Source organism: Zootoca vivipara, chromosome 6 (assembly GCF_963506605.1).
Source record: "Zootoca vivipara chromosome 6, rZooViv1.1, whole genome shotgun sequence".
NCBI lineage: Eukaryota > Metazoa > Chordata > Lepidosauria > Squamata > Lacertidae > Zootoca > Zootoca vivipara.
The window spans coordinates 72066341-72087005 of record NC_083281.1 but is presented as its reverse complement, the minus strand read 5'-3'; the positions used below and the strand labels follow the sequence as shown (position 1 = coordinate 72087005).

At 45.0% G+C, this 20665-nt stretch overlaps 2 protein-coding genes across 3 annotated transcripts in view; both read left to right on the top strand.

The window, feature by feature from the left end:
* The window catches only part of CCDC30 (coiled-coil domain containing 30), a 42273-nt gene extending 36431 nt beyond the window's left edge, over positions 1-5842 (top strand). For both annotated transcript variants that reach the window (XM_035116941.2, XM_060276115.1), the window contains 4 exons: positions 280-416; positions 1594-1708; positions 2430-2497; positions 5053-5842. In XM_035116941.2, coding sequence (XP_034972832.2) covers positions 280-416; positions 1594-1708; positions 2430-2497; positions 5053-5260 — 528 coding nt within the window. In that variant the 3' untranslated portion in view covers positions 5261-5842. The remainder of the gene's footprint in view (positions 1-279; positions 417-1593; positions 1709-2429; positions 2498-5052) is intronic.
* Positions 5843-7193: 1351 nt separating this feature from the next.
* PPIH (peptidylprolyl isomerase H) lies at positions 7194-17875 on the top strand. Its single transcript, XM_035120561.2, has 10 exons — positions 7194-7304; positions 7418-7482; positions 10014-10037; positions 11096-11140; positions 11733-11775; positions 12866-12958; positions 14865-14952; positions 15876-15916; positions 16408-16494; positions 17749-17875. The coding sequence occupies exons 1-9, from the start codon at positions 7239-7241 to the stop codon at positions 16474-16476; spliced, it is 534 nt and encodes a 177-aa protein (XP_034976452.1). The 5' UTR covers positions 7194-7238; the 3' UTR covers positions 16477-16494; positions 17749-17875.
* Positions 17876-20665: the final 2790 nt, after the last annotated feature.

Sequence of the window (20665 nt, the reverse complement as noted above, 5' to 3'; positions counted from 1 at the left end):
AATAGGGCAACCCCTTTTATTAGGCCCATCAAAATGTCACCATAAAATAATGTGAAAGCTTTCAAATCCTCTAGGTGCCAACTCTTAAATGTTTTCCTGTTTGCTTGAATGCCTCGTGCAAAATCCTGATGGTCTGGAGGGTCCTTGAGTGGGGTCCCTTTCCCCTTTGCATTTTAACCATGGTTTGATGGGGTTACAATTCTGGTGGGGGAACGGAAGAGGAGCAGAGAATGCTGGAAAACATGACGGGGCTTCTCTGTGTGGCATCCCTCCTTGCAGGATGCAATGCTGATTGCGCAAGTGACCACTGAAAACGACATTTTACTCCAAGAAAAGCGGAAGCTCACTCAGCAGCTCCACAAACTGGAGGAAGCGGAGCGGAGCAGCAAGCAGGACCTCTCCACAATCCAGAGCAGGTAGCAGCAGCTTTGTTTTTTGTTTTACAAAATTTTTTTAAAAATTGCAAGCCTTGCGATTCAATCCCATGGAGCTTGAGGTGTCTGTGCTGTTTGGCATTCAGCCACAGGAGTTATCTTGACCACATTGGTCTTACCCTTGTTGTTTAAAATGTATGAAATGCACGCTTTGTCCAAATACATTGTCCAAATACTAAATTTGTCTCCTTTGTAATAGAACAGCCTTCACCAACCTCCCATACACACCTCGCTTGCACAGGATGATGGGAGTTGTAGTTCAAAACATCAGAAAGACACGAGGTTAACCAAGACTGATAAAGAGGAGCACTTGGATAAAAATGATACAAGATAAATCAGCATCCCATCTTTTCATTTCTTTTTTTACTTTTATAAAATTTTCTTTTAAAAGTATTTTAATTATTTCTTTATATTTTTTTTGTTGTGTAACATGATGGCAATTGTTAACAACCCAAAGGTGCAGTAGCAGGGTAATACAGCATATCCTATAAAAAGCAAGCAAGGAAACAAAAAACAATTAAGAGAGAAAAGTGGTAACACACCAATATAAATCAAGTATCCATATGTATCCATATTTCCTGAGCTGCCATGGATGGTGAATGTTGGGCATCTAAGTCTGAAGCAGAGGAAAGAAAACTCCATCAGATGACAAAAGTGTTTTGTATCTTCCCTCATCCCTCTGCAGACTGTTTTTTCCACAATAGCCAAAGTCCATAAATTCTTATACCGCAGATTTTTCAGGGCTTTCCTTTGCTGGGCTATTGAAATCCTAGCTGCAACTAACATCCATATTCAGTAATGACATTTGTGAGGAGGCATGAACAGGTGATTTTATTATTTTAGCTTTCTTCAAGCAGGGAGTGCATGCACCCTACCCCTGCTCTGGTTTACAGATGGGGTCAGGCTGCTCTCCATATGCCACAATTCCCTTCCTGGGAGGCAGGGGACGTCACCTCCTCCTGGTGACACTTGGGGCCAAAAGGAGAGAGAACGGGGAAAGTGGCTCTGGCTCCCAGCCAGAGTGACATCCCCCTTCCTCTCTCCTTCTGGCCCCCGGTCGCTTCCCTCCCTTGCAGTCCTGTGCCACATGCTTTCCCACAGCTTCGTCTTGGCAGGGATGAACGTGCCACTGAGGCATCTTCTCTGTGGCTTTTTCCAGAGTGCGGCTTCTGGACGAGGAGAACAAGCAGCTCCAGGAATGGACCCTGCAGCTGACGGGTCAGGTTGGGCTCCTGGAGCGGGCGCTGAGGAGCATTCATAGCCACAGCTTGGAGGTAAGGATGGGCTGCTGTGGCGGCTTTTGGTCTTCTCCTCAGCAGAATCAGGGCTTGGGGTTGCTCGTTGTTCCTCTCCTGCTGCGAGGGATGAAGATCTACCCCAGATCCTTGTGGCTCAGTCAGCATGTTTATGGGCCATCTTATGGGTCATTTCAGCTGGTCCACCAGGTCTCTGTTTCTTCTCTCTGGTTGCCACTTGGCTCTTTCTAGTAGCTATCTGTACTCCAATCACAGCCATGATTTCCCTTGTGGTATTTCATTTGCCACCAAGAATTTCAGTATAGATTCGGTCGGTCACACACACACACACTATCATGTATCATAGCTTTGCCCCCACTTACTCTGCTCACCAACTCCTCTTACCACTTTGGCAACTTCCCTTCCCCCACATCTGACCAACACCCCCCCATCTTTGCAGCCTCCCCATTTCCCTGCCCCTCCGCTCCTCCCCCTTTTAAATGAGAGGAGGCTGCTGCACAGAGCAGTTTGCTGAACTGCTGGGTAAAGGGCCTCTCACTGCTTGCTTGGGCCGGCTGTCCATTCCTCACACTGCAATTAGACAGGACTAACTTAGGTCCATTAATTTCATTGGGTCTAGTCTGAGTAAAATTGAGTTGGCTACAGCCCAAAGCATTTATGGATAACAGCCCAATTTCTTCCTCCCTCTCTTCTTTTTTTTTGTTAAAGGTCTTACTTTGTGCATGTTCCCCTTTTCCAGGAGCTGAAGAGTATCGGCTTCTCTGAATTCCAACCGCAAAGCAAAGTTCTCCCCCTTCGCAGCGTAAGGTACTGTGCCCCTGAGCTGTACACGTGGGGGGCTGGGGAGAGTGGAGGGATGGTGGAGGGAATAATAATAATAATAATATATTATTTCTATCCCACCCATCTGGCTGGGTTTCCCCAGCCACTCTGGGCAGCTTTCAACAGAACATTAAAAACAGAATAAAACTTCAAACATGAAAAACTTCCCTAAACAGGGCTGCCTTCAGATGTCTTCTAAAAGTCACATCTGATGGGAGGACATTACACAGGGCAGGCACCACTACCGAGAAGACCCTCTACCTGGTAACACCAGTTCTCGCAGTGAGGGAACCACCAGAAGGCCCTCGGTGCTGGACCTCAGTGTCCGGGCTGAATGATAGAGGTGGAGACGCTCCTTCAGATATACTGAGCCGAGGCCATTTAGGGCTTTAACAGTCAGTACCAACACTTTGAATTGTGCTTGGAAACGTACTGGGAGCCAGTGTAGGTCTTTCAAGACTGGTGTTATATGGTCTCAGCGGCCACTCCCAGTCACTAGTCCAGCTGCCGCATTCTGGATTAGTTGCAATTTCCAGGTCACCTTCAAAGGTGGACTCACGTAGAGTGCGTTGCAGTAGTCCAAGTGGGAGTTAACTAGAGCATGCACCACTCTGGCTAGATGGTCTGTGGGCAAGTAGGGTCTCAGCCTGCGTACTAGATGGAGCTGGTAGACAGCTGCCCTAGACACAGAATTGACCTGCGCCTTCATGGACAGCTGTAAGTCCAAAATGACTCCCAGGCTGCACACCTGCTCTTTCAGTTGCCTCATTCAGGACCAGGGAGTCCACCCCCCCCACACACACCATCCCCCCAAAACAGTACTTCTGTCTTGTCAGGATTCAACCTCAATCTGTTAGCCACCATCCATCCTCCAACCGCCTCTAGGACCTTCACTGCCTTAACTGGTTCTGATTTAAAAGAGAGGTAAAGCTGGGTATCATCTGCATACTGATGAACACCCAGCCCAAACCCCCTGATGATTCCTTCCAGAGGCTTCATATAGATATTAAGAAGCATGGGGGAGAGGATGGAACCCTGAGGCACCCCACAAGTGAGAGCCCAGGGGTCTGAACCCTCATCCCCCACCACCACATTCTGGACATGGCCCAGGAGGAAGAAGCGGAACCACTGTATAACAGTGCCCCCAGCTCCTCTAGACGGTCCAGAAGGATGTCATGATCGATGGTATCAAAAGCCACTGAGAGATCCAGCAGAACTAGGAAACAGCTTTCACCCTTGTTCCTAGCCTGCCAGATATATGGACCAGCACAACCAAGGCGGTTTCAGTCCCATGGTGAGGCCTGAATCACGATCAGAAGGGATCCAAATGGTCCGCATCCTCCAGGCATGCCTGGAGTTGTTCAGCAACCACTTGCTCAATCACCTTGCCCAAGAATGGAAGATTTGAGACTGGGCGATAGTTGGCCCTATCGGCCGGGTCCAGAGATGTTTTTTAAGAAGTGGTTTAATGACCGCCTCTTTCAATGGGGCTGGGAAGACTCCCTCCCAGAGGGAAGCATTCACCACCCTGCAGAGCCCATCACCCAGCCCTTCCCGGCTTGCTTTTTTAGCCAGGATGGGAAAGGATCAAGGAGACAGGTGGTTGGTTTCACTCACCCAAGCAGCCTGTCCACATCCTCGGAGGTAACAGATTGGAATTTATCCCGTGCAACTAGACTAGACAGGACTCTAGCACTCTCCCGCCCTGGCCCCGCTCCCATGGTTTGGTCCACTATTTGCAGCAGAGAGACCCAATTAAATGGTCCTGAACCTGCTTGTGGATAAGAACCCACAACTCCTGATCGAATGGCGCAGTTCTTCAGGTTTTGCAATGCCACCTCAGGGTGCCCAAATGCATATAAAATCCATTGGAAAGCACTGAAAGATGTGTATTTTGGAGAAATGTGTACAAAAATGTGTAGTTTAAATGTAAACCTTTCATGCATTCTTTCGAAATGGCATGGAACAGGCCCACGATTTCCAGCAAATGAGCAACTTGAAGAATTGAGGTTCATCTGCCCACCCCTGGTAGTGCTGCAGACCTCCAATGCAGAAAATGTCTGTATATCCAGAAACCAGCTTCTGTGGGTTGTCTGTCAGGAATGGCTCTAAGATGGGGTTCAGCAAATGTAGAGAGGAGCTTTTAGCCCCAGCAGCTAGAGAGAGCCTTCATTTTCAGAGGCAGTGTACCTCTGCCCTCACCTGCCACTTCCGTGTGTCCCCAGATTTCCCACAAAGGAATGAAGCCCTTAGCCTGGAAAAAGTGCCCAGTCCTACTACCAGTCCTGGTTCCCAGATAAGGAAGGCTAGCTGTGGTTAGAAAATGCCCTCTGCATGCGCTCAGGTGCATTTGTTTTCTCTGTAACTGCCTCCCATGTTTTCTGGCTCTATGCTTAATATGCATAAAGCTCTGCCAACCTCTTTAGCAGGCCTCCTCCTTGCCTTTCTCCAGGGACTCAAAAGTGGAGATGTGTTTAGGTTCAGTCAGATGATGCCATGAGCCTGAGTGGCCCATGTGAGGCTAATGGTTTCTCTTCCAGCTTCTCAGTGATGGAGCTTTCGGACTCTCACAGCCTTCTGAAAGCCGTCCAGGATGGTAAACCCGAGGACCACACAGAAAGGTCTCTGCTTGCCTCTTTGCCCTGCCCACCTTCGGAGATTGGCTACTTGAACGTGGCTTCTCCCGGGGATACTCCAGACTTACGCACAGAGGAGCAGAGTCAAGCCTTGTGCTGTGATCATGTCTAAGGGGACAAAGGGGAAATTCCGAAGTAGAATAACAGCACAGAGACCTCTTGTCATTGCTAGGTAGTATTGCTTCCATTTGTCAGGCTGCTTTATCAGACTTTTAGCTTTAAAGAAAACTTTCTAAAGACCTTACTGTCTTTGTTAAAAATGTGACTTGTACAGATGTAGTTATGAGTCTTTAAAATATATTTTTTTAATTAAAATTTGTAAATTATAACAAGAGAGGGATAGTTTTACATACAAAAAAAGGAAAATAGCAAAACTGTTCGTTCCTTCATTTTTTTCATTTGACAAGTCTATATGAGGATTCCATACCTTAAGTAAATGCCCACTTGAAAGGAAAATACAACTGCTTTGTCTTCTCCTGCTGGATCTTATGCCACATATTATTTATGTCTTTTATCTTGTGCCAGATTTTTAAATAAATATTCCATAAATGTATCTGTGACAAACTTTTTGAACAAAGGAGGACTCAAAAGGTTGCATCCAATTAAGGTAAACTCTGAATAGACTTGCTGAAATTAATAGTCCTGCCCACACATTCAGTGTGTCTACTCTGAGTAAGAGTAACATTGGACATAAATCTTGGGCCTCAATATGCATTTACTTTCCCTGGGCCCTAAACCCCTGGGATTGAGATGTTGTTGCCATCTCGTACACAGTCAATGCAAAATATGGGAGGGATCACACCACAGCCACCAGGCCTCAGAGGAATACACTTGGTTTCAGTGGTGCAAAGTCCAATGCCTTCCATCTCGTAGCATGGATTTATTAATTTCAGCTTTATCGCAGACGAAGGGCCCTTTCAGATGTTTCTTGAGCATTCATCTTAACTGGCTTTCACAAAGCTTATGCAGGTTAGTACTTACTTGCCTCCTGGATAGTTACACATTCATCCCATATTTTCAATGCTTTTCCTGTTGCTTTCAAAACTGGAGGAATTCCATTTTCTTGTTTTTAAGATGGATTTGTTGAGGTAGGACAGGGTTGGGGAAACTTTCTAGCCTGGCAAGCCAGGTGTTTATGTTCCCCAGCCCTCACAGGCCAGGTTTGACAGTCCAAATGTGCATCACCCAATATCACAATGACATCGCCTGCATGAATCTTCAGAAGCCCCCATTTAAAGCACTACTTTTGAGCATTTTGAATTAAGATTTTGAAGATCCAACAATACCATGTAGATTGTAGATCACAAGGGCAATGTTGTAACTATCACTATCAGTTCATCAGTCAATGGCAACATTCTTCAAAGTTCATGAACACTACATTTCCTTCTGTTGTGCTCACACCCAACATCTTCATTTTTTCCATCTTTAATCTCTGAAGGTCTATTAGTGTAAAACAGATGCACCAACATCATGTTTCCCTCGCCTCACTTAAAATGCCACACATATATATTTGCCACGTGGCTCTATGCCAACAGAGGAAGCTGCCTTGTTGTGATTTTATCCCGTGAACCGCCCCAAGACCTGCGGGTATAGGACGGTACTATATACAAATTTAATTAATTGGGTAGTCAAAGTTAATAGACTTCCAGTGGGTGGGGGGGAATGAAAACTCTTCTCACCACACCTCCTTAAACGGGTGGAACAGCGTCTCTTACCTACAGAGCAAGGCTCACCCCGCCCACCCCGTGGTTGCCTTGCCGCTGCTGGACTACAACTCCCATCAACCTCGACTGCTGTCCGCGCTAGCAAGGGGTTGATAAAGAGTTGGTTTCCAGCGCCATACGGAGGGCAACAGGTCAGCCCACTCATCTCTAGGAAAAAAAAAAACAGAAATCCTCCGTCGAAGCTTCGAACGAATAGAAGCGCAACGGTAGACAGGAAACCCGAACAAAGCTCGCGAGTCAGCTTTTACTCAGTGATCATTTAAAATTTCCGGCAAATAACCGGATGTGAGGTATTTTCCAACCGGGTGCCTCTCCGTGAACCGCGAAGGGAGCAGAGTTTCCAGTTCCGGGTGAGAGGTGGTCGCCATGGCGGTGTTGGCTTCCAATCCTAACAACCCTGTGGTGTTTTTTGATGTCACAATAGGCGGCCAGGTAAGACTCGCTCGGGGGAGGCTGAAGGGGGGGATGGTCTGGGCGCGGGGGCGGAGGGAGGGGGCGTGCGAGCTGGAGGAAGAGGAGGCTCTGACGGTTCTGCCCATGCCCAGGAGGTCGGCCGCATGAAAGTGGAGCTCTTCGCCGACGTGGTACCCAAGACGGCGGAGAACTTCAGGTAAGCCTGAGGAGAAAACTCGGCGGAGGATTGGTAGTGTGTTTCTGTGTGACAAGACAATGCGGCATGCCATAAAGATGCGTGGCGAGAGCGACACCTCTGGGCCTCATGCCGCATAGTCTCCCGGCCTCCTTTGCTTCCGGCAGCCCTGTTATGCCAGTGATGGTAGCGGTGGGTAATGAGTTGCAGGCCTAGAGCGACGCGTCTTGGCCCATATGCGCGCGGGAAGCTGTGCTGGGCCCACGTGGCTTCTTTTCTTTTAAAATCCCCTTTTCTGTCGAAATCGGCAGGGGGAACCCTAGATGTCAGACACAGAAATGGGGTTAGCCAAGTGGGGTCGCTTAGAAAATCTGGTCTTGTTTTGTGTGGGAACTTAAAAAAACAAGAAATGCTGAATTAGAAAAAGCAGAAGCTCCTCTGATGCTCCTTGCCCTGAGCTGGGTCGGCTGGTGACCAGTCACAACTCTGGGTTGCTCTTAGGACTGGCGCTACGGATTGGCCTTGCCCTGTACCTGCAGGGACCCCACTGCCAATCCTAAAGCCTCCTGGGCCTGCTTTTCCTGTGGCCCCTCCATACTGTGACTGCAGTCTCCAGTCCGCAGGGGAGTGGTGAGGAGACAGGAGACCATCCTTCAGGTGTTTTCCCTTCCTAGGCAGTTGCACAGTCTTGGTTTTAGGTGAGACATCAGATGAAGGGGCAACTGCATGAATTAACAAAGGTGAGGAGGCAGCAGATGGGCCCACTCAGGAAGTCCACTGAAGGCATCCTTCTCTTAAAGACAGTTGGAAACCCAGAGACTTGTGTGGATTATGTGGCACTCTAAATTTCATTTGACTACAACTTACATCATCCGTGGCTATTGGCCATACTGGTTGCAGGCTGGTGGTACTTGTAATCCAGTAACATTAAGAGTGCCACAGGTTTCCTATAGCAAAGCTTCCTTATTTTATGCTTTTGTCAACTCTCAGATTCATGAAATGGGAAGCCCTTCAAAAACTTACTCATTGTGATCCAATGACTAATAATTTGCTCAAGTAGTCACTGGTTATCATAGTGACTTGGCACTTTGGATTTCCCCAGCATTTTCATGTTGACTAGAATTTAAGTAGAGTCTAGTAAACAATGCAACCACTGGTTTTACAGGCTTGCTCTCTCCATCCTGGCAGAAAACCTGTCATGGCAAAATGTGCCCTTAAGCAGGTCTATATTAAGACAGCAATAAACCTTGATTGGGGACTGTCTTCTCTCACCATACAGCTAGTTCTTGCCTGTAGGGTTGGATTTGATCAGAGGTCAGCAACTGGCACTCGCTGGCTGAATCTAGTCTTCACCATCTCCAGATAAATACCCTCCCCTCCCTTTCTCAAATTGGTTCATCCAGTGCATGTGAAAAAATATTATTCCTTATGCCATTCTGGCACAGTATTTCCCGTCTGGTGCCTTCCAGGTATTTTGGACTGCACCTTCCATCATTGCCAGCCTTTAGACATGCTGACCTGGGCTGATTATTATTATTATTTATTGAATTTATATACCTATATGCGGAGGTCTGATGGGACTTGTAGTTCAAAACTACAAGAGCACTAGATTTGGGAAGACTTCTGTGTTTTCTTCATCTCTTTCCCAGGCTATCTGTCACATGGTGCAAAAAAGCAATGAGTGGAAAGAGAAAAAGACTAGATAATCTGTTATTCGTGTACAATGGTACCTTGGTTCTCAAACTTAATACGTTCCGGAAGTCCGGAATAAATAAGATAGTATTGTAGATGATAAAAATTAAAATTAACTTTTTTCCTTACCTGCACTGATGATAGTCATTGTTTGGATAGGGGGCATTTATCCATTTCCGCAATCACACAATCAATCAATCAATCAACCAGTAACTGAAAAAACCTCAAAAGCACAAAATAAATAGCAAAAACAAAAGTGCCAAACTTAATCCGTTCTGGGAGTCCGTTCGACTTCCGAAATGTTCGAAAACCAAGACACAGCTTCTGATTGGTGCAGGTGCCCTGGAAACAACAGCTGACAGCCACATCGGACGTTCGGCTTCCGAAAAACGTTCAAAAATTGGAACACTTACTTCTGGGTTTTCGGCATTTGGGAGCCAAGGCGTTTGAGTACCAAGGCGTTTGAGAACCAAGATATCACTGTATTGGACTAAAAGTCTTTCTCTAAATGCAGAGCAAACCTCCATCCTCTTTGATAGAATATGGCATACCATGGAGGGATAACATAATAGTTTTTCTCTGTCTTTTTCATAGAAGCCCACGAACCAAAAAATATTTGCTCAGCACTGAACTTAAGATTGTTCTTGTTCCCTTCCTACTTGGTATATACTATTTTGTAACACAAATAATTTAAGTTTTAAGTTGCTTTTCTAGCAATCACTGTGAATTCTAGAATTCCAACTTAACACTGAATTCCATCTTAACAGTTATTCCAGTATTCAGGAGTACTTAAATTTGTGGACCTAAAAAAGAACATCCCTGTAAGTAGAACTAACTTGTAGATTTCTTCTTCTTTTCAGGCAGTTTTGCACAGGTGAATTCAGGTACGTTGTCTCGGTGTAAAAAAAATAAGCATTTGAGCAAGCAGGAAAATCTGCATCCCTGGCTGGGTTCTAAAGCTGTGATACATATCCTTAGGAGAACCACAGAGGTGGCTGCACTTTGCACTGCAGCAGTACACAACATCAAGGAGAAAAACCATTTTAAAGATCAAATGGTGGCTTGTCTCCATGGAAGAAGAACCAAAACCCCCAAAGAATAACCTACCTAGCTTTGCAAATGCCTCATCTCTGCTTGTGTACAACATTTCTTTGGTTCTGGAGATGTACTTGGTTGTTGTTTGGAGCTTTGTTTTCTTCTCACCTGGAGTGCAAAAGGAAAGGCTCAGAGAGTGACATGGGAGTTTATTTTACAGTGGCCATGAATCAGCAATTTCTTTGGTGTATACTTTCCTTGAGAACTGGAAATTTGTAGGTTTGAAAACTGGGATTTTGATGAGTTCCTGGATTGCAAAAATACTGTGCCTTGATTTCCACCTAACACTTTCCCCATTCAATTTAAGCCACAAGTTCTTATTTCTGCAGTCTGAGTCCCTTGTGTGTTGATGAGTGTTTGTCTAATAAGTCCTAAATATAATTAGAAGGCTGATGCCTCTCTGGGTGGTATTTTCTCTTGCCCTTCACCTGCGTTGTGCAGACAGGTGTAAAAAGAGCACTTGACCTCTTGGTTTAATCAAAGCAGACTTGCACTAGGCTGAAGTGGGAGGAGGACACTTTCTGCCCATCTTTCAGAAAGCCAGCCTCTCATTTTGCCCAAGCTGGCTTCTATGATTGCTTTCCATATGTAGCCAGATTACCCAGACACATCTGTTGAGAGTCAGAAAGTGGCACATGACCTGCCTTGACCTTTTGGAGCTGGGCGGCCTATGGCAATCCACTTCTTTGGCCAACTTCTTTGGTGCACAACTGAAACCACGTCTGAGATCTTTCAGGTCACCAATTCAAGACCCACTGCAGATGTGAATGCTTTGAGGACTGGGGTGGGGTAGTTCCTGTGGTCAGAGGCTGCACAACTTCACCATATCTGTATCTTTGTATTCTAGGAAAGATGGAGTTCCTATCGGCTACAAAGGCAGCACTTTTCACAGGTACACTCCTGACTCTTAAAGTGAAGCTTTCAATGCATGGCAACAACCCAATGTTTGGGAAGCGTTGCTCAAGGGGCAAGCCTTGAAGGGTTTCTCAAGAGCTTGTCTTGGATCACCCACCATAGCTGCCAAGTTTTCCCTTTTCTCACGAGGAAGCCTATTCAGCATAAGGGAAAATCCCTTAAAAAAAGGGATAACTTGGCAGCTATGTCACCCACTCTTGATACAGAAAACAAGGCTTAGCAGGATTTGGGAACAGCCACAGAAATAGCTTCTTCCCATTTCTTCGTTAAAAACAATAAGTGTCTGTTGTAGCCAACATCAGTCCTACTCAAGAGTAAACACACTGAAATTAACAGAAATGGTTATGACCATGGATTTCAGTGGATCTGCTCTGAGTAGATTTAACATCTACTCCAATGCTAGCAATGATCAGCAGGAGGCCCTGTGGGTGCAATTTTGCTCTTTGGCTGGTTACAAGGCCACTGAAGAACACACAGCCAACTGGCAAGCTTCCCAGCTGTGTGTTAAATAATAAATGTTTTGTCTGTCTAGCCTACAATTTATTTATTTATTTCTCCCACTTTTTCAGGGTCATTAAGGACTTCATGATCCAAGGAGGCGATTTTGTAAATGTAAGTGCTCCATTTTTTTAATTCTGCTTTGTTGTCATCAAGGGGAAGGACATTGCAGTGCTTCCTCTTGGAATCTTACCTTTGGTTACAACCTGTTGCTTGTTGGGAGCAAGGCAAACCATGAACCCAAGTTCAGGCAATATGCTGAGCCAAACCACAGAAGCAGGGCCAGAGGAGGAGCAAAGCAGCTGTGAGCTCCTCTGGGAGTCTGCATGTTCACCCTAAGCCATGTTTTGCCCAACCAAATATAATTTTGTGGTGGGTGCCCAAGAAAAGCTAACTGAGGCTGTAGAAAGTTTTGTGTAACTGCCCTTAAACTTCACAAAATAGGTAGTCTGATACGTTTTGGCAGACTTGAATTGGTGCCTGAATAGACAAGGCTTGAAGTTGCACAGGACACTTCAGTTGTAAAATAAGAGGGAAGAGGAAGTCAAGGGAGGCAGGCACAGACAACATTCAATTGCCCCCACAGCCAACTTTAAATGCTGTATTATTTGCTTTAGTACCTTAAAACTTACTTAGGTGCCTTGACAGATAGTATATAAATTCAATAAATAATCAGCCCACAGCACTTTAATTTAGACCATACCCAAAACTCCTCAATTAGCTATTTATTATTGCTATTACATACAATCTATGTAAATAAGGGCAGGCTAACCTTTTTCAGACTGAGGGCCACATTAAGCAGTGGCCAACTGCCCTAGGGCCACATGTAAATGCGGACATAGTCAAAAGATAAAAATGAGTGTGGCCAAAGTGTCAGGAGACAGATCTGGGCAGCCCAAAAATGTGCCTTTACACTTGTATTGCAAAACTATGTTGCTCCTGGAAACAAAGATTTAAGAGGATGAGCCAAAGGCCACTTGGAGAAAGTCTGTTTTTTAAGGGCAGATTTGAAGGAAAGAAGAGAGGAGGACCATGTTCAGGGAAAGAGGTTCCCAAAACACATTTCCGCAAGTGTACTAATTATGTGGCTGGTTTTATCAAGAGGCACTTGTCAGCATCCAGAATAAACAATAAATGAGAACATTACTCACTCTCGATAAAACTTCAGCTGTGGAACTGAGTGCATGGCCACTTTCTAAAACAGGGAGATGGCACCGGAGTGGCAAGCATCTACCGGGGTCCCTTTGCAGATGAAAACTTCAAGCTGAAACACTCTGCTCCTGGCCTGCTGTCCATGGTAAGTAGCCTGGAGAAAATGATTGTGGTCCAGCAATTTAATTTGACTTCAGGCTCCCTTTTCTGACCCCTATCAAAGGATGGGGTTGGCCTGCCATTTGGTGTGCCTATTAAAAGCAGCGGGATGTCAAGTGTTTTTGGCATGGAGTACCCCATGCAGATACAGTGTTTAAATGTTGGACTTCAGCTCCCTACTTGGGCATGATGCTTGTTGAATTACCTTGAGCCACTCACACACCCTACCTTGCAGGGTGACTGTAAGGATAGACTGGGATAAGCCCTACATCCACCACTTCATGTTTCAGTTAAACTTGGAAGCAACTTGGCTACATTTGGAACTAGGGTGCAGCTGGGGTTGCTCTTGCCCATGTGCAAAGGTAGCAGTCTCTCCTGGCCCTTAAGAGCCATCAGTTTGCGGCATGTGAGAGTTGCACATGCATTGAACCCCATGGTGATAATTTTCTTAATGACAAGAAAACCCAACTCCCACTCTAATGGTTTTCCTAAACCTGTACTGCTAACACCATTTAGTATAACTTACACCTTTTACTGACCAATAACCCTGTGAGATTTAAGCGTCAGGCAAAGCCAATCATATCGTTAATATATTTGTCAAATGCAGTCGTGCCTTGTGAGTCGAATGTTTTGGCTCCCAAATGCCGCAAACCCAGAAGTGAGTGTTCCGGTTTGCGGACGTTCTTTGGAACACAAACGTCTGGCACAGCTTCCACTTGGCTGCAGGAGCTTCCTGCAGCTAACTGGAAGCTGCGTGTTGGTTTCCAAACCTTTTGGAAGTTGAACGGACTTCCGGAACAGATCCCGTTCAACTTCTGAGGTACGACTGTATTTGACAAGGTACTAAAATGTATGATGTCATGCACAGGTTTATGTAGTTACTGTGTATTCAAATGTGTATATACTTAATATCAGCAGCTTATTTTATAGTACTATGACTAAACCAAGGCAGCTTTAAGGAATCCTAATAAAACTTTTGACAGACAGACCTTCTATTTTACTCCACCTCAAACTTTGATTCAAGCTTCTGTTTCCAGCCCTGCTGAATCCCAGATCTGTTTATGTTCCCGTCTTGGCTAGTCAAGTCACTTGGCTACCTCAGCTACCCTTTGACCGCCAAGCCCTTCCACCTTCCTTTCAGGTCTTCTCTGCTCTTCCTCAGTCCTCAACCTCTGCTATCTTCTTCCTCTGGATGTCCAGCGCAGACTGCCTCTGGCTAACTAGCATCCAGCCTTATATTCCTTCTTCTGGCCCCTCCCAGTCTAGCCCCAGCCAATCACATTGCCAGTCTAAAAATTCTAAGCCAGCAACCACCAATCAGAGTATACATCTCTTCTATCTTTCAGTTGCATACTGAGAGTTCTATCTCCAGCCCCTCCCCAACTGTCAGTTAAGGTCCCCCAGTGACAGTTAGTTTAACTTTCAGTTGACCAGAGAAAATATTTCCTCTGCCAAACACATTACAATGTACATAATAATACAGATAACCAAATATATTGCACAATACTCACTAAACAGTTTTTAAGAAACAGAATTTTTTCATAACCTGTCTGAAACTGCGGTCATTCAGCAGGGGCTCAGAGTACTTTTGATCTTTCCTGCCATCATAAAGGCCTGGTGTAGCACCTGCTAAAAGCATTATGGTTTAGTCAGGCATGTCCAGGTATATGTTTTAATCTGCTTTTAGCTTATTCACCCTGAAAAGAAATGATTTTCATTTCTCTGCCCAGATCAGAGCTACTGTGCTAGTTGACATATCAGTAGGGTGGTATTAGGACCACCTTTTATTTATTTGTTCCTTTGGGATCCTGTGCACCAGACCAGCTGTGGCAGAGCGAGGCTGAGTGTGGGCCTTTGCCTTCCATGATTTATGTGGATTTCCCCCCCGCTAGGCAAATAGTGGCCCTAGCACCAACGGCTGCCAGTTCTTCATCACCTGCTCCAAGTGTGACTGGCTGGATGGGAAGCATGTAGTCTTTGGTGAGTAGTCAGGACAATTTTTTTAAAGTCTTACCTTCACGCAGAGCATAACTAAACTGTGGAACTCTCTCTCTCCCAGGAAGCAGTGATGGCTTTAAACAGGAATGGACAAATTCATGGAGGGGAGAGGGTTATAGATGGCTGTGGTCTGACCCAGGGGGCAGAGATTGTAATGCTTCTGAATACAGTTGCTGGATGCCACAGGAAGGGACTAGAGTGCTCTTGTGCTTCAGTCCTGCTTGCAGCGTTCCCAGAAGAGGCATCTGATTGGCCACTCTGAGAACAGGATGCTGGACTTGATGGGCCGCGGGCTCTTCTTATGTTCTTATGCTCTTAGTTCCAATCTGGGCAAGGACCAAGATCAGAAAAGCTCCTTTAGGTGTGTCCATGGCCTTGGGAGGGCCTGTGGGAATTCTCTTAGTTCCCTCCCCCAAAAAACAACCCAAATCCATCACCCATCCCCATATTGCAATCTGCTTTTGAATGATTCCTTCTCTATTTATCTAAGCAACTTATTCAGCCTGTAAAACATAGCTTCTAAGCAGCATACAATAAAGTTACAAAGGAAATGAAGTAGTTAGAATCAATAATAAAAACAGGAGAGTTCACTTATATGCTGGCTGAAACAGAAAGGTCTTTATCGGTCATCTGAAGTTTAAAAGGAAGGGGGTCTCAGTCAGGAGTTCCACAGAATCAGTCCTACAATACCAAAAGCACAGATCATAGTACTGTAGATATGAGTCATGTGTCTGAGCCATGGGGAACCCCTAGAAGATTCCCCTGCAGATCTCCATGGTCAAGCAAGGCCATATCTGTTTTTACACACTGTCCCCTCTTGCATTGTTTGACCTTAGTTTTGCTGATGATGAGTTGGAATTACCTGAAAAACTAAGATCATCCTCTCTCTTTTTTTAACCTGGCAGGTAAAATAGTTGACGGGCTGCTTGTCATGAGAAAAATTGAAGTAAGTATTTTAGCTGGAGAAGTGACTATTGTGCTAATTTGCAGGTTCGGTGCACAAGTCAGCAGTCTGGTTACCATGCAGAATTGGGCAGCTTAGGAATCTAAGTTAAGATTCTAGTCCTTATTGTGGCAGAATGTAAAGCACATGAAGATGTTGACTACCCTGGGCTTGAGTGATCAGGCTTGACTTCTGCTGCCTTTCTGACTATTCTGATCCGCTAACTGTAAATGGGGGTGCTGCTTTACATCATTCAAAGTGGCAGGCAGCTCTTCAGTTCAAAACTGAGAATGAACTCCATCAGTTTGTGAGACACAACTTTGTGGGTTGCAGGGTTGCCAGTAGAAAAATAGGGTCCTGAGGACACCAACCAATCTTAGATGAGAAAAATTATCTTGAAAATGGCTTGCTAAGGGGTGGGGAAAGCATATAATGGCTCTTCCCAGCAAGGGCTGAGAGTCTCCTCATAATGCTGCCTTTTGCTCCCTCCTCAGAACGTGCCCACCGGTCCAAATAACAAGCCCAAGCTGCCAGTGGTGATTGCCCAATGCGGTGAGATGTAGGGGAAGACGACTCTCAAGGTAGGTACCCATCTCCATAGCTGAGATAGCCGCAAGCTGGCCCAATGAAGCTGGGGAGGGTGGATAAGTTATTGCCTATCTATCTCTAGCTTGAGTAAAAAATTATAAAGATTTTTAGGAAGCTGAATTCTTTCCTTTTATAGAATACAGCATATGCCAAAGGTTGTATTCAGCCAATACTACTACTACTAATAATAATAATAATAATAATAAGAATTTATTTATACCCCGCCCATCTGGCTGGGTTTCCCCAGCCACTCTGGGCGGCTTCCAACAGAAAAATAAAACACAGTAATCTATTAAACATTAAAAGCCTCCCTGAACAGGGCTGCCTTCAGATGTCTTCTAAGAAAAGTCTGGTAGTTTTCCTCTTTGACATCTGTTGGGAGGGCATTCCACAGGGCAGGTGCCACCACCGAGAAGGCCCTCTGCCTAGTTCCCTGCAACTAAGTCAGACTCAAAGTAGACCACATCAAATAGTCAAACTTACTGGTAAGTTAATCATGCCCATCGATTTCAGTGGGTCTACTTCTGAATCTGACTTCGGTTGAATGAAACCTTAGTGTATGCTGTGCTCCATAAAAGTGCAGAATTCAGCTTTGTAAGAATCTTAACATTCATTCAAACTAGAGACAGGTATGTAATTATCACGTAACATTTTGAAAGTGAATGCTTTGTTCATCTGGTTTTGAAATCCTGTTTTAGCCTGGTGGAGTCTCCAACCCAGACCAGTTGCTGAATAAATATTTACAGTGGTCAAGAGTGGAGGCTACACTCCTTAAGAGCCTCCATGTTCCCACAACACATTGCTAAATAAATAAGTACAATAAATGCAGAAAATATTAATCAAAAGGAAATTAGGTTTGTCTGCTGACAACACTGATATACTGCATTATGTGAGTTGCCTTGGCACAAAATCCATCCTCTTTAAGACCCTTCTTAGGCTTTGGCAATCACCAGCCCCTACAGGAGGTGTGACCACATCCACCAATGGCATGAAGTCCCACGTAGGGTTGGACAAGGGAGAATGTGACCCTCCAGCTGGAAAAAAAAGTTTACCAATCCTGTGAGCTCCCCACCTACATAGTTGAGTGGATCACTAATATCTCTGGGTGCTGCAACCCCACACGGACCTCTAGTGGCATTGCCAAGATCCATTCACAAAGCATCTTATTTGGGCTGGAATGTGCTGTTTCTGGTACACTGTGTTAGAGCTGTGATGGTGACTGACTCTTTGCCTCTTCCTGATTCCAGGTTAGTCTCTTTCCATCTTGGATCACCATCACCTCCTGATTGTTCCATGTTTTTCCTGTGGTGCCTCATCTACCCCACATTCCAAACTAATTTTCTCCCCCCATTGTAAATAAAGGAATTTGGTTAAGTGTTTGTTGTTCCATTGGAATGCACAAGGAATTTCCAAACGGGAAAAGTTATCAGGGGCCAATTTCTTCTGACATCAGCAAAGTCAATCGAGTGAGTCATCCCAGGGAATCTAGACTTGGGTCAATTGCAAGTGAGGCTTACAATAAAACATTGTAGTGCACCATGTCTCCTGTTCAGGATTCCACCAGGATTCTTCCTGAACTCTCCATTCCATTCCCCCTCCCCCGTTTTCTGTCCCACCCTCCAACAATTAGTCTTCTGGCCCACTGAGTATTCTTATTCCTCACTGGGTCGAGTTCTCTCCCCTCCCACCCAAAAAAGCTTTTGCCCCATGAAATTTATTTTGGCAAACCACTGGGTTCACTCAAGCTCTGCTGCTCCCTCTGTTCTGCATTGGTGGTGCTGTTTTGGCTACAGAAGAAATGGCATGCAGAGAATCAAGTTTGTTCTCAGTATATATGATAAGTATATGTCTTTTTATTTTTAGGCGTGGCAGTCCGTTTTTTACTCAGAGAAATAGGAAGGAAAAAATCCAGTTGAGAAACCTTGTGTGATTCATTAAGCACCTGTGGCTCAATCTTAAGGGTGTATCTAATGATGTCCTACTCTGACAGGAGACCTGCTGAAATTGGTGGACTCAAGTTATTGTGTTCATTAACTCCTGTGGTCCTACCCTGAGTAGGGCCGGAATTGGATACAATCCTCAGCAGATAGCAAACACAATGCCCAGGAAGTGGTTTGGACATTTGGACACTGCCTCTCCCCAGAAGAGCAGAGCAAGGAGTATACAGCAACACAACATGGCGTTCTCCTCGTGTGGGTGTAGCAGGAATAATGGGTTATATCTAATTTTCTCAGTGAAAGAAATTGGCCTAAGTCATGTTTGATAATTTAAGTGTGTATACTCTGAGTAGAATTAGCATTGCACAAAACTTTTATTTACTTATTAAAAGCATCTCCTAAATTGCCCAACAAACCAAAAAGGATAAAGTATAGCGATAGGTTGAAATAAGCAATAAACTGAAGGAACAGCATAAAAGTCAGCAAAATAATTGGAGGGAGGCAACAGCTTTGGCAGGGGCAGTAGCTAAGCTGCCACAGTTGCAAATGCCTTTTGCATCTCCCCCCACTTTATATAAAAAAAATATGTCTACCTCTCGATTTTCAAGCAGAGGCTAATGGGTTACTGGGGGAGAGGAAGTAATAGAGCGAACAGATACAGATCTAAAGTGTCCCTTTTGAGAAATCGCACAATACACCACAAAAGCGGTCTATAACTTTCTGCTAATCTGTGTGCCTATAACATCCTAATGGCAATTCTGGCAGACCAGGAGAGAGGGATTAGAGCTAGCACTCCTAGATTACAGAAATGCTTTTGCCAACTCTTACTTGCTTCCTGTTTGTGGTCATCCATGGACCTGCCCAGTGTGCTGTTCACATCGCATGGCCTGAGGGTGGCAGAGCTGGAGGAGTAAAAGTCTCAAACAAACATTTAAAAGAAAATAAAAGCAGATAGAAAAAGTTGGGGAGAGCTTTCAAGGTAAGAACTAGTAGAGCTGGTGCCTGGGAAGATGAGTGATGTGGGTTGGACATGTGGTCTGAGTAAGAGGGTTGAATGAATTGAAACCATGCTTATTTCAAAGCCATCAAATTCACAGGGGCTTCGGAGTGAATGGGGGAAGCTGGAATTCGCTTTGGCAAAGTTTCCTTGGTTTGTTCAAACGAGGATGGACAAAAAGTTCCCAGGCATATACAAGGATTGTTAGTAAAGAACAGGACCTTGGGGAACCAGATTCAAATCATACATGAACAGCTGGACTTATTTCTGATTAAAAACTACATAGGGGTGCTTTGTGTGTCATTAATTATACAAAATTCTGGTTTCTAACAGGAAGCTAAAGGCCTTGGTGTAAGGCTGAACAAACCAACCCATCTGTTTTCTCATTAAGGCTGGGTCAGAGCTTGAGAACACTGCCAGTCCCCTTCTTCTTGTTGTGGGGGTCACAGTGGTCCAGCATCTGCTCTACATGCAGAAGGTAATGGGTTCAATACCCTATCACCCCAGGCAGAGCTAAGAGACATATCTTGCCTGAAACCCTGGAAACTCACTTTCACTGTAGATAGCATGAATATTCTAACTGTATATAAGCCAGGTTCCTATGTTCCTAAGTGATCATAGACAGATAGGTAAAAGAAAACTGAGGAAGTCTTTCAGGTTCTGGAGTGAGTTGGTTTACAGCAGGCATCCCCTAACTGCGGCCCTCCAGATGTTTTGGTCTACAAACTCCCATGATCCCTAGCTAAGAGGACCAGTGGTCAGAGATGATGGGAATTGTAGTCCAAAACATCTGGAGGACTGAAGTTTGGGGATGCCTGGTTTACAGTGTAATGCTATGCATGACTATCTACTAACTAGTCAATTCCACTGAGGTAAGTGGGCCTCCCTCCCAGGTAAGTGTGCATCAGGCTCCAAGCCTTACTGAATTGCAATAGAACACTCACATTAGGGAAAATAAAGCCAATTTCCTCTGCATGCGGCAGTCCTATGCAAGTATACCCGCAATTAAGAACTACATTTAGGTAATTCTGCTTTGGGTGCATGAGAAAACTCCATTGAAAACAGGGTTTGCTTCCAAGTTAGAAGAGTAATAGCAATCCTTCTGGTGGTTCCCTCATCGTGAGAAGAGAAGTTACAGGGAACCAGGCAGAGGGCCTTCTCCGCAGTGGTGCCCTCCCTGTGGAATGCCCTCCCATCAGATGTCAAGGAGATAAAGAACTACGTACAGTA